A 13318-nucleotide genomic window follows, 5' to 3' on the forward strand; every position below is an offset into this window, starting at 1 on the left:
CCAGCCTCGAGGGTGCGCTGGAGAGCCCGAGACTGCTGCGACGTCTGGACGAAGAGGAACGGCCGTACGGCCCCCACGACTCGGCGATTCCGCCGGTGGCTGGACTGTCCCGTGGTAAGAATGGCAGGTTTCCAGCAGCATGGAACGCTACAGAGCGCAAAGTCAGGCGACAGCATCTCGACCTCAGCTGGCGGAGAGCGCAGACCGCGCGGAAGGGCAGGCGAGTGGGAGAGGTCCCGAGAGACGGGGTTAGGCAGCAGAGGCAAATGTGTCGATTCTCTGGAGGTGCAGCAGCAAGCCAGCACACAGCGCTTCACTTAAGCGCTGATTCGGCTGCGAGGGCGAGGGTCTGCAGACGGCGCAGGGCAGTCCGGCTCGAAACAAGACGGGCCGCGAGAGGAGGGGCTGGCGCTTAAACCCTGAGGCCCTCAGCACGCCTGCGACAACGCCGGCGACCACCATGCGCAACATCGAACGCTGCTCCAACCACGGCACTTGTCGCCCCACCCTCACAAGCAGCGAAGATAGCTGCAATCAACGGCTGCCGTTGACGCGGGTCGACCTGCCTGGACTGGCCAGCGCCGGCCACAGCGGGTATCACCTCGTCGCATCAGCGCATGCGGGCCCCGTCAAGACTGCGCAGAGGGCGGCTGCTGCTCGCCACGAGCCAATCTCGAAGCCCAGCGGCTAACTACTGCAATCCCCGGCTCGCGGGTCCAGCAATCAAGATGGCTGTCGTGCCCTTGCGTCCCTTCCTTGCCACCATGCCGCTCCGCGGCCCACGACGAGCCCGAAGCCGCCGTGGAACGAGTCTCGCGCGAATGGGAGCTTGTCGCAACCTGAATGAGTGACTTTGATTGAAGATGAGCCGCCGCTGGAGCGATCCAGCGACGCCTTGTGCGACCTCTAGAAACCAGCCGAACTGACCCGCCAACTCCAAATGCACCGTTGCCTGCTAACTCCGGAATGCCGCCAATGGTATCGCACGATCGGTACTGCCGCCCGACAATGGCCGCCCACATGCTGTGTAAATCAAATGTGTCTGCTTTCCCGCGGTCCATGCCGCCTTGCATGTCCGCCCGCCTGACGCGCTCCCCCTCTTCTCAGTGCCCCAGTGAACCACGCCCAACGAGCCCTACCTGTCCGTCTATAGTCGCGAAAAGTCTTCGGTCTTGAAGAGTGGTGTGGGTTGGCCTGCAGGCGACGAGTCTGCGGGGCTGTCGTACTCTTGGCGTACGGTGGCCGGTCCGTCCGGGCTTCCGGCAGATCGCGATGTCGCCGTGCGTAGAGGGATTAAGTTGTGCTGTCCAACCTCGAAGCGTCTCGGGCACCCGTCCTCTTCATGTCTGGTCCCAGAGTTAGCCTTGAGCCTCATCATTGATGTCGTGGGAGAATAACGAACCTTCGGAGCGTATCCCTTCGGGCAAAGTGGGCCTCGCATGCAGCACACTTGAAGTTCTTTGTCTTCACATGCACCTGCGTTCGGTTTCAGTAACGCTCGCGTGGGATCAGGAAGTACACTTACGCTCTGCTCGTGCCTCGACAAGTCCGTCTTCCTAACGAACCCTCGTTGGCAGTTGGGATATGGGCACTTGTGGGGATGCTCCCTCAACGGATCGTGCGTCGTCATGTGGGCCTTGTGGTTGTAACTGCGTTGGAACAGCTTGTGGCAGATCTCGCAGGCGTAGTTTGCGTTCTGCGGTGTCGTAGGATTCCGCCTGATTCTCATGCGGCTGCTACGATCGGCGAAATGTTCTCTTCTGCCCGAGCTCCTTCGCCTCTCAGGCGGCGCGCTTCTGCTGTTCCTATCTTCCATCTTAGCAGACTCTGCTGCGGCCTCCGAATCCATCATCTGGAGTGTTGGCGAGCCGTAATCGTAGCGATACAAGGCATTGTTTGACAGCCGATCTGGGGAGACCGTCAACGGCTGCTGACGAAGGACGCCGTGAGGAGAAACGTCTCCATCGTCGAGCCAATCGTGGGGCGCTTCAAGCTTGACGTTGGGCGTGAATACCGCCTCGGAACCGGCTCTTGAATACATCGACGTCTCGTTCGAAGATGACACGGAAGATCGGTGCGAGTAGTGGTGGTGTGCCCGGAGGCCGGGAGAACGGTTGGGGTCAACAAGCCCAGGAGGAGGATATGAAAAGGCCTGGTTCCAAGAAAGAGGCGAACGAGTGACGGGTGGATCGTATAGACTGGGCCACTGATCTGCTAAAACCTCTGGCATTAGAGGAGACGTGCTGCTACTCATGTGAGGATTCCAGGCCTCGGTAGGCTGAGGCGAGGGAGGATACAGCGTCGAGGCGTTCTGAGGTTGGCCTACCGGGAGTGTTATCGAGTAGTTGTATAGCCCGAGCCCGTCTGGAGAGTAATTGACAGCCGAGTCACTTCGTGCTGGAGAGGGATAGCTGGGCGACTGGCCCAGGGTTGGTGCCTTCATGGACTGTCGGAAATGGGGGTGTAAGGAGGGTGAGGGATGGGTGGAGTCCATGGTGTTGGAGATGTACGGGATGAGTAGTTGGATGGACGCCAAGCGAGGTGTGGTGCCGGGGTGCAGGACGAAGCGGCAAGTAGGTACTAGTCGAACGAATGTGGGCTGGCAGCAAGCGGATTTATACAACGGGAGGGTGCAGCGGGATGGATGGCGAGGGAGGAGAATGCTTGGAGTCACAGACCGAACTATAAAGCAACGGCATTGGAGAATAGCCTCAGTAGATGGACATGCTTCATGTATTTTTACAATTGGTGCGGCGGTGTGGTGGCAGCAGACTGCAGAAAGACGTTAGGAAGCTGGGACGAGGCAGACTCGGAAATGACAAGTGCATGGTGGTGGCACGCCGGGCGGCAGCGCCAAAGCGACCGGCCTCCGTTCTCGAAGGGACCCAGTGAAGTGAGGCTGCGCCAGGTTAGCAGACATGTCGCGCAGACGCAGAGCGGAGCGCGCGAGGGAGCGGAGAGAATGCTGGCGGCGGCCTGGAGCATCCTGGAGCCATGCCCTGGCGGCATGTCATAGCGCGACCCGACAGAATGGCACCGGATGGGGGGGGTGTGCCAGATTGCGCCAAGCCGCTGCTCCGCCAACTTAGCCGCAATCGCCCCATGTGCTCTGGCCCCTGCATAGAGCCTTGTGCCAGCGTCGAAGCGCGCTGCTGGGGAGGGAGGATCCGCGGTTGGTTGCCATGGGCCCCATGCTGCCGCAAAGTCTGCGATCGTTGCATTTGATACCATGTACAGTTGCGCGCGCAGGCGCCAGATCGTTGCACCCAGCAATGCAGAGACAGCGCGAAAGACAAATGAAAAGGCAGCACGCGGGTGGCATGCCGTTGGAATGTTTTCTGACGCTCCCCGACGCTCCTCGATATTCCTTGATGCCCTGATACCATGATGCCTTGATGCCTCGATGCTTTTGGTGCCCTGATGCGCCTATGCCTCCTCTCCCTAAGCACCTACTCCGCGTCTGAAGGGGTGGTCCCTTGCTGGCCCTGGAGCTGCCCGACCATGGCAGTGAGCTGCTCTACTTGCGAATTGAGGTGGATGACCAATGATCTCAGCTGCGCATCGCCGTCGGACGTGCCCGTCGCCGTGTGCGGCCGATACCTAGCGGGTGATCCGCCTAGGTGCCCGTCGAGCGAGGCTTGGACGCCCGTTGCTGCCGCCAACGGACGCGGAGAATTAAGCGATGACTTCAGCGGTGGCCGTTTCTTGGAAGGCGACGTCTCGGGGCCGCCCATCGACAGCGAAGTCGACGGGGCCTGCGCTCGACTCATCCAGTAGTCCTGTCCATGCTCATACGCCCAGATTGCGGCAACGAACGGGAAATGTGTCCCCTTGAGCAGGACAATGCGTGCACTCCTCAGTCGCTCGGCGGGCAGCACGAGTCGGAGGGGCCGAAGCAGGAGTGCGATCAGGTTCTGCGGCGCCAGTCAGTTCAGGGCTCGACAATATGTTCGGTAGTAGTGTCGGGCAGGCCATGGAGCTAGGAAGGGCTTTCAGATTGAAGCAACGAATAGGACCAGGAGCTATGCACCGCCAACTCGACATCATCGAGGTCCTCAGCCTCAGCTACTCGAGCCGGGTGGGGCGACGGTGTGGAGAACTACGGGACCTATCCAGTCTGCCTTGAGACCTCGCCACAGGACTTGGAGTAGCTCTCCGAGCAGACGGCATCTCGCGACCGCCAGTCGCGATTCGAGGCTATGCAGCGGTCTCTGGGCGGCCGGGGGCTATCTCGACGTTTCAAGTGTTGCTGAAAATAGGGACTCACCAGCGGCGGCAGATAGTACGTCAGGCGATTCGAAGTCGACGCCTCCAACACATAAACCGAATATCTGGTAAACATGCGGTCAGTGCTTGTGCGGTGAGGCCAGCCTGGAGGGGACGTACATGTAGAGATACTCGTCACGTGCGTGGTCAAGAACCTACAACAGCGGTTAGCGCATTTCTATTTTCAGCGTGGTCCTCGACTGGCACACCGCGATATGGGCCAGGGCCGAGGATCGCGTTCGGCGGTCGCACGGCCGGGAGTGTCGGATGGCAGCCCGAAAGCCTGAGGTTGAAGAGTGACGATGCAGGAAGTCGGCGCGCAGCAGAGTGAGGCTGGGGGGTGTTTGCAGACAGGGGTGGTGCTCGAGACGAAACGTCTCGTCCAATCGATTTTGCCAAGACCACATTTTCGCTTGCAAGCCACCTTTTCGCGTGAAAGAAGTTTCCGCGCTATCCTTACCTTGGTCAGGCTGTTTGACAGCAGCGATATTAGCGACGTGATGAGCAGAATGTTGGTTAAAGCAACGAAGATGAGCTGCGGCCCCGGTCAGCGGATCAGAAATGCATGTGGTGACCGTGTGCCATGGACTGCATACCATGACGGGTGGACCGAACAACGGGGAGCTGGAACACCAATTAGCACACGATGAACATGAGGCCGCGTATCCGTTCTGAATGAGGCTTTACATCTCTTGCGCCACATCCTGTGCTCGCACTGTTAGCCACTGCACTCTCGTGACCGCAGCTATGCGTCCGGGCCATGGGTTCACTCACAAATCCTAGATAGCTTGACCTGTCGAGCATTAGCGATCAGCGGTCACTAGAGAAACGGAGCACTGCCACACTCACCCGAAAAAGACTTTGATCAATATCCAGGACATTTCATTGGGCTTGATCTGGTCCCGAGCCAGTAGCGTGAATGTCGTTAGGAAGCCTACGTGCATAAGCGTCATAGCCATACCGTTGCCCGAGCGGTGTGGCCTACCGAGATAGAGGATTACCACCAAGGAAAGGAACTTGCAAAAGTCCTTTGTCTGCAGATCGGTCAGTGTCGGTCAAGGCCACCGCCGGAGGCTCCTAGGCCCACTCACCATCTCTTTTAGGCATGGAATCTACTCAATGTCAGCCAGTGCTCTGGGTTGGCTGGAGATAGCACCGATGCAGCCGGGCGCCCTGAATGCTGTGCCACTCTCGCCTGGAACACCCCTGACTTGTTCCGGCCACTCGTACAGTAGACAATAGACACAGCAACTCCGAGCAGTTCAGGGAGATTCAAGGTACAAAGCATCAACCGCTGACTCACCAGTGTGCCAAAATAGGGGTTCAAGCTCAACAAAGAGAATATCCTAGCGAACGTCAGTGCGATACCTACGCAAAGTGGTTGCGTACGACAGGAGACTTACCTAGGAATCAGGAGTAGAGCCTCCAATGCCAGTATGTCGAAAGCCATGTCTACCAGATCACTCGAATGTATGGATAACCCAACGATCCCTTCCATGTCAGTACTGGGCAAGCAGCTCATAAAAACCGCTGACTTACTAAGGACGAGAAATGCCGCGCCGAAAGCGACGATACCCAAATCCCAAACGAACCAGAAATCCGTTGTGTAAAAGGAAGTCTGTCCGGCATCCTGGATCTCACCAAACTCGTCATACGCAAAGCCGGCTATCCAGATATACAGGAGAATCTCCGCCGGGGTGATGTGGGTATAGCTCCGCTGGACAAGGACTGCGTAGTAAAGCAGGAGAAATGTGGCGAAGAACAGTGTCTCGAACGTTTTGAGATATCTAGGAACCCGGAGTCTACAGAATGGGTCGGCGCGCCTTCGCTCCGGTCAGCAGTGCAACAACAAGGGATGCATACGGAAACACAGGAGATTCTACTCATCAACGTACCTACGGTTGTACCGCTTCGCTTCCTTGACGGAGTCGAATCTTAGCGTTTCCCAAAACACGATATCGCCCTTGCGAGGTTAGTACTGTGACCGAATCTAAAGGGCATCTGGAGCTAACTTACCCGCCATATGCCATCGATGATTCTCTGAATGACCCGTTGGCTAAGAAATTTCTTCGAGCCGGATACTGCGGCGATTTCCAAGGCACTCAGGTTGACGAATTGATTGGTGAACTCGTCACCTTGTGCAGCGGCTGTGACTTCAGTCACACTGTCGGTTCCCAAACGTCGATGTCCATTCGTCCTATTGAACTCATCCAAAAGCGGCGTGTCCTCGTTGGCCACATTTGATGCTCTTTGGCCGTTGGTTCGAGCTAACGTTCCGGATTCTGGGTCTTGCTCATGTGGTGTTGCCGGTCCCAATGGAGGCAGCTCGTACAAGAGAAATTCGATGGCTTCGCGTTCAGATAGGTGAGTGACAAAACGCCATGCTACTATCTCGCAAGCATACCCTCTAGCTTCGTTGACCCCTCTGTCGTCGTCGGAATCCAGCGCCGAAAAATGTGTCTTCAGAGCTCTGTGACCGTTAGCCTTGCAAGGTCGGATCGAAAAGGTTTGCGCATCATCAAAGGCATGATGTTTTGTCATGGACCTGTGTACGCTCTTCTGAGTTTAATATCTTTTCTGGTATGCGCGTGTATCACTCCTTCAAGTGAAACACTGTCTAAACACCGCAGTCGGTGGTGGCCCGTGGGCTTAGAGGAGTGTTCCAAATGATGAGTTTACGACTTGTTCAGATGTTTGAAGATAGATCACAGACATCAAAACGCCACCACACAACAGTACACAGGTCTATGACGAGGCGGTGTATGCAGCAGTAAGTATGAAGAAATTCACCTACAGAAGTGCTGACACGATAGCAGGATGATGGATTTCGTCAGAGAGATACTTGATCAAGGGCGACAAGACAATTCCTTTCGGAATTGACCGTAGTTCTTCGAAGGTATACGGAGCTTCGACCGCCTCAGCAAAGTAGCTATTGAGGCCATGGTTAGCAGAGTCTAAAAGAAAGATGTAGGGCAATTGTTCTGTCCTTTCATATGTCTCCCGTTGAATGAACACGGATCTCCTTCCGCGATCTGATCAATGCATTCAAGTTTTGGACTCGTTGAAAAAAGAAAGAATGCTTCGTGAGAGATTTTCATGAACGCATTGAACATGTGTAGAAGGCAAGAAGTCAATGGAGGCTCTGATGCAAAGTACTTACAATGAAAGCTTCTCGACGAGGTCAGAGAAGGGTTCGTCGTCGCTGATGGCTGGCACCTCGAGAACGTGCTCAGGCCACATGGGGGTTGTTGGTCGAGAAGCCATGATGGGCTACGGCTGCAGCATTGCCAGAAGATTAGGTTTCGACGAGAACGAAGCCATCAAAGGCAGAGACACGCGTGAAATCGAGACTGACGTCGTCACGTCGTGATGAAAAGCAAGTCGCGTTACAAAGGGTGCGGCTGAGTGCATATTCACCTTACATAAGCCGTCCACCAAAACCAGAACACAGCCGTGCATCAACACCAACAGCACAATAAATTTCCTTTTTTTGGAATTGTAACATTTACACCTCAACACAACTATTCCTCTTCTCCGCGACTTAATAACTTGTCGTATGGCCGAGATAGAGAACTGAGAAGTGACTCGTTTGCGGTCGTTTTGATGTTCCTCGCCTCGCGTAGCTGGTGGGGTCGTGAATATGCACTCGGCCGCAACCTTTGTAATTCCACCAGGCTATTACGTTTGCGGCCGAAAATTACCCGATGGCACGTGCACTGTAAATCAGCGTCCATCCGAACGTCTTTCAAACACTGGCATCAGAAGCTTCTTATTGCATTGAAAAGCAATCAACTCCATCCGCTGCGATATGGTGGTCGTGACGGCTACATAGGGGTCATCTGCTGCTCCTCACCTGTTGTCAAGCCACCATGTCTGACATAACTTCAGACGCAACCACCTTGCTAACCTCGTCATCCACTAACGTGTTTACTACTGTCGATGCAGCTACTTTCGAAGCATACCAAAACGCCATATCCCGCATTCCTCGTGAAAGGCCGAGAAGATTGCGGCAACGTAACCAAGCAGCTAGTTCGGACCTTCCACTCGAAGGTACTGACGGAGAAAGACTTGACCTCCCACAAGATAACGTTACCGGTCCAGCTCGACGCCTGGGGCATAGCACAGGATCTGTCCGTCTTGCTGATATTCAGCATGATCATATAGCTGGCGAAACTGTACCATCTGAGGTGCCGACCGTGGACTACTCCGTCTATCGAAACAGCAATTTAGGGCGGACTGTCACTGTCGTGTATGAATCGAGCATCAACAGTGGCGGCAAATCTATCTCTCACCTTCAACGTACTGGGTTCGAAGAAGGCGGTATCCAAAAGGAAGCTCGTCATAGTGGCGTCTCTAGCCCTCATCGGAAGGACACTAACGACGCTCTGTCTGCTAATCTACTTCAACTCTCTCCAGTGACTGACAGTTCGGTCCGAAGCACGACAGGAGCCCTAGAGACCGGTCGTCAATCTGTGGCTCCAGATCCTCTTGAGACTAACAATGCATCATTAAATCTGAGCCAACCGAGTTCGTACCAAAGCTTTCCTGAGTTAGCCAGCGATGATACTACCCGTCAACCCAGTGTCATGACCCGTATCAACTTGGCCACCGCTGAAGCCCATGGAAGTTTAGTTTCCTCTCTACTTCGTCAGCGTGTACCGGAACAAGGTTTTCAAGAGCAACAAAAAACCAGTGATGACAGCAGCGACTTATATGGGGAGCCCGCGGCAATTTCTGAACTGCGTAAACGTAAAAGACGACTTCCTGTTGATCAGCTCATACTTCTACCTTCACTAGCCGATGACGATGAGGTCAATTTTGTATGTTTCCCAGTTCGTGGTTACAGATATCCGCACGCTTTTCTACAACCGCTTGTGGAGCCTTATGGTGATCTCAAAAGTACACGGGGACAGATCACACTTCCAGTTTATGTACATTCCCCTGCCACTGCTTCGGGTGGCCCAACGAATTTATCAAATGTTCAAGAGGCAGGACTTCCTTATAATTTGGAACTCTGAAGATACCATGAGGCACCACAAGTGGTGGCAGAATAGTATGCAAACATCTATGACGAAACACAGTACCCATCATTGTCTATGAATAGCGCTAATCACACTTTTTTTCTATTAGCTACATCGACTAGACACTGAAAATGACCCAATCGAGGAAACTCGAGATCAACCTACGAGGAGGCACGCTTCGACCGAAAAGTCGCTCCCTTCACACACCAAATCACTTAAGAACCCCTCCAGGCTATTTCGAAATATGAAAACGCAGAGCAATCCGACCATTGATCTTACCAGATTCCGCGTTCCGAAGAGATATCGCAACAACCAGAGCGCCTCGCAAAGCTTACTCCACAAAAGCCTTGCAGACGGATTCGAAGGTGCCGAGCTAAATTTGCTTCCGAAGCTGCCCAAACTTATCCTTCGACGGCCTCGACCCACGAATGGAAATGTGCTAGTTGTGGTTAAAGGTGCACTGCCGACTCCTTGCTTTGCGAGCCAGAACCAGGATCTCAAGTTGGTAATGGGGATCGTCGAGAGCACTCCAGCAGAGCGATCACATGAAAGAGCATCCCGAAACGAGATTAGCCCACAAGAACAAAACAATAGTACCTTTCGAGGGTCTCTTAGACGCGAACGGGCTGAAGAAAGGCAATCTTCCCGTTCGGCGATCGACGAGTCCCGCTCGATGATCGACGAGGATGAGATTATGCCAGAGATACCAGATGCTCATCTAGTGTTTATGGAGGACCAGGCCTTTGACGACAATGCTTTGGTCGATGGCGGGAATGAAGGTGTTGATGCAAATGATGAACGCAGGTACCAAGACGAAGGTTATGCAGAGGAGCTTGAGGAAGACGTTGAAAGTGAGGACGATGAGCTGTTAGGGGACGATGAGCAAGAACTCGAGGAAGAGACCGATGGGACTGAGGATGAGACTGAAGACCAAGATGAAGGGACTGATGAGGAAGTGACAGACCAAGCTGAGAAAGAGACTGAAGACGGTGATGAGATTGCCGACACCACGGAGACAAATCAATTCGAATGTGATAAGACGACTGAAGGAAGGAAAATTGATGCCGACCAGTATGAGGTGGAAGATGAAGCATTACAGGACCATGTTAGCTCGTCCGGCAGCACCTGGACCGGCTTCTCGCAGCACGATGCTTCGATCAGAGGGGACAGGCGCGCCATTGTACCCACGGAGGCTATGCCCCAAAGCCTTGCTCCTCCGAGCCCAGAGCCGGAGGACCTCGATGATATACTGTATCGCCCCGGACAAGCTTCAAGAATGCGATCAAGACACCAATGGATGGAAGTGCAAGACGAAATCCAAGACGACGAGCCAAGCGATGGGTACTTATTCGGCTTTCATCAGCAAAAGAAACTAGATTCATCTCTTTCTAGGTCGCATACCACACCTCGTCGGCAATTCCAAGACCCCGAGGAATCTATGGCGGCGTTGACTCTCAACTCCGGCGGCTACTTTGCCAGCGCATTGCTACAGCTGTCTGTCATACCGGAGACCTCCTTTCTTTCTCCGCAACCACGCCATGAACTGCACGACGAACCTGATTATTTAGAAGAGCAGGATGACGTCTTAACGGAGTTGATCTTCCCTAGGACTAAATCACTAGCTGCGAGCTCGTCTCAACACAGCCTACTCTCGCGGACGAGTCGAAGGAGACATTCCAGTGTGGTTGTAACTCCTACGAGGAGTCTGAGTTCTTTGGCAAAAGTCACTAACACATCTTCGGGAACGACGTCAGGCAAGCCACGCAGAACACCGTCACTTCCATTTGTACCCCCATTCCTCAAAGAAAAGACATTCGGCAAGCACGCTATCGGAGATCGAGTTTCTTGAACACCACCAAAACGTCGAATGCTTTGCCGGCGGAAAGCCATCGCAGGGTGCTACGCTCACAGGGCGTGACTGAATTTCCCTCTTGCTTCACACACACACATATATATATATATATATATCTATCTCAGATGGTTCATGTCAGTACCGATAGTGTGGAAGCAGCGGCATAGCTTACAATATGGAGGAGCTTATTATCATACGTAGTATATAGCAAGCACACGCACCCTGCATGTAACTACATGAAACGGAAACCAAATAGATCTCAGTGTCCAACAAAATACTCCGTAACACCCTTCTTAGTCTTCCACCGCTGAAACATGCACGTTAAGGGAAAGAGCGCAGAATTGACCGCGCCCCATGCAATCAAGATGCCGAAATCGAGACCGATGCGGGAATGGAGGTTAAACAGTATCTGACGACTTCCTTCTACGACTACATAGCAACATAAATCCGTCAATACAAATAATTTCTATAATTAGATTTTAGAGGGAGGACTCACCCTGATGCAGAGGCCATGCGTAGCCCCATCGATAGAACGCCGGCTCGATCTCGATGTCGTAGAAACTCGTCGACACGTTTGTAATCACCCAGAATATCAACCTGCAGGTGATACGTTAGCTTCGTGACTTTTGAGTGCGTGTGGGGAGTGCAGACGCACCATAGCCCCATCCACGGCTGCCCAACTACCATCGCCATATTCTCGCACGCAAGGCCTAGCGCTATCATCCCCCAGAAATTGAGCATCCAGTAGACAAGGAAAGTGCCGTGGCCGTACGCGATAGGGTTTCCGTACGCAACGTCTGTGGTCTGCGTCTCGGAGGTGATGGGGTTTGTGTGGGTGAAGTTGACTTGGAATGCCATGGAGACGAAGGAGTAGGCGAGGGATAGGAAGAGGTAGGCGGATATCGTGGCGCAGTAGCGCCAGAGGATAAGCTGCCAGAACTTGAGCGGTGGGTGGCCTTTTGGGTTCAGGTATTGCATGTGGATCGGGAGGTAGAAGGAGAATGAGAAGAAGGATATGATGATGAGGTCTTGGTGTTGTTAGCTTTCATGGTCTAGATATGGAGAATAGGGGATAGCTTACAGATCAGCCCAATGCTGACTGCCGGAATAGACGTATACGGATAGAAAGGTCGAAGATTGAACTCTGAGAACCCAATCGCAGGACTGATGGCTTGAGGCGCCGCTCGCATGTTCGCCAGAACCGTTGGATCTGACGCATTCTGCAATACCATCCCCGCCCACATCTTTCCAACCATACTCGTCGCCTGCGTTTGGAACGTACTGATCTCTGGAAGCAAGAAATCATACCAGTTGGTGTCATCCCGCGCATCTTGATAGACCAGCTGGCACGCTCCCATCGGGTCGTAGGAAGCATTCCCAGTCGCGATCGCTGAATATAGCATAGTTGTAGCATTTGGGTTGACGATGATGGCGGCCCATGCGTCCCAGTTGTAGACTGCCTGGCGAACTTGCAGAGGATCGTTGTTGAAATGGGATGGAGTCATGGAGCCGTATCCTAAGTGGGCCATGCCGGAGTTTACTGTTTGTTCTGCGAGCTGCACGATGGCAGGTCCTACGATAGGCGCATGACCGGTGTTATCGTATGGTGCTTGACCGTCGAAATCCACAATGTAGACTACTAGTTTGTTTATTTTACTCTCTGGACCATTGAGGTGGAAGAAAATGCCCCAATCTGTACTATGATCAGAACATATAGATACATCAAGGATTTACTTCTACTCACATAATGATAGCACAGACAAAATGAAGGCCATTAGAAAAGTCGCTAAAGTACGTTAGCTAATTGAAGCTTCAATTTAGTTGTTGCAAGTACGTACTCGTGATCGCCCATTTCTGAAAGGCTTTCTTCCGGACGTGATCAAGATTCGGATCCCAGAAACCTACGGGCTGGGGCTGGCCTCCCGACTCATCACCTTTCTCTACATTACTGCCGTCGCGGCCGTTGGGGCTGTTCTCATTCGAACTTTCATCTCGAGAACTCGTGTCGCTCTTCCGCTTTCGCAGTCGGTCGAACATCGCGAATAATCCAGCAAGCATTAATTTTAGGCAGAATTGAAGGAAAGAAATGAAGCACAAGGCATTTCAATTTTGGAGGTAACAATATGACGTCGACCATTCGGCTGCCGAAACCTACGTAGGAAAGTGATGCGCCGTTGCC

The 13318-nt window shown here is 53.5% G+C and overlaps 5 protein-coding genes across 5 annotated transcripts; 2 read left to right on the plus strand and 3 right to left on the minus strand.

The window, feature by feature from the left end:
• Window positions 1–12: 12 nt before the first annotated feature.
• On the plus strand, window positions 13–691 carry BDZ99DRAFT_566095 (uncharacterized protein; the record flags this gene model as incomplete). Its single annotated transcript, XM_033727547.1, has 2 exons — window positions 13–285; window positions 341–691. The coding sequence occupies exons 1-2, from the start codon at window positions 121–123 to the stop codon at window positions 689–691; spliced, it is 516 nt and encodes a 171-aa protein (XP_033583214.1). The 5' UTR covers window positions 13–120.
• Window positions 692–1147: 456 nt separating this feature from the next.
• On the minus strand, window positions 1148–2494 carry BDZ99DRAFT_514848 (uncharacterized protein; the record flags this gene model as incomplete). Its single annotated transcript, XM_033724916.1, has 3 exons — window positions 1148–1346; window positions 1403–1476; window positions 1526–2494. 3 exons carry the CDS (start codon window positions 2492–2494, stop codon window positions 1148–1150), a joined length of 1242 nt encoding a protein of 413 aa, XP_033583215.1.
• Window positions 2495–3449: 955 nt separating this feature from the next.
• Window positions 3450–7530, minus strand: BDZ99DRAFT_484915 (uncharacterized protein; the record flags this gene model as incomplete). Its single annotated transcript, XM_033722671.1, has 17 exons — window positions 3450–3914; window positions 4268–4331; window positions 4387–4421; window positions 4727–4801; window positions 4863–4890; window positions 4954–4970; window positions 5041–5059; window positions 5116–5200; window positions 5252–5300; window positions 5358–5378; window positions 5570–5612; window positions 5670–5757; window positions 5806–6089; window positions 6162–6229; window positions 6283–6736; window positions 7061–7195; window positions 7427–7530. 17 exons carry the CDS (start codon window positions 7528–7530, stop codon window positions 3450–3452), a joined length of 2034 nt encoding a protein of 677 aa, XP_033583216.1.
• Window positions 7531–8135: 605 nt separating this feature from the next.
• Window positions 8136–11375, plus strand: BDZ99DRAFT_566098 (uncharacterized protein; the record flags this gene model as incomplete). The annotated part of the gene is made up of 2 exons (XM_033727548.1): window positions 8136–9086; window positions 9397–11375. The coding sequence occupies 2 exons, from the start codon at window positions 8136–8138 to the stop codon at window positions 11134–11136; spliced, it is 2691 nt and encodes an 896-aa protein (XP_033583217.1). The 3' UTR covers window positions 11137–11375.
• Window positions 11376–11398: 23 nt separating this feature from the next.
• Window positions 11399–13176, minus strand: BDZ99DRAFT_375442 (uncharacterized protein; the record flags this gene model as incomplete). Its single annotated transcript, XM_033714974.1, has 6 exons — window positions 11399–11568; window positions 11636–11736; window positions 11795–12167; window positions 12221–12832; window positions 12884–12925; window positions 12978–13176. 6 exons carry the CDS (start codon window positions 13174–13176, stop codon window positions 11399–11401), a joined length of 1497 nt encoding a protein of 498 aa, XP_033583218.1.
• Window positions 13177–13318: the final 142 nt, after the last annotated feature.

This window comes from Mytilinidion resinicola (assembly GCF_010093595.1).
Source record: "Mytilinidion resinicola strain CBS 304.34 unplaced genomic scaffold BDZ99scaffold_2, whole genome shotgun sequence".
NCBI lineage: Eukaryota > Fungi > Ascomycota > Dothideomycetes > Mytilinidiales > Mytilinidiaceae > Mytilinidion > Mytilinidion resinicola.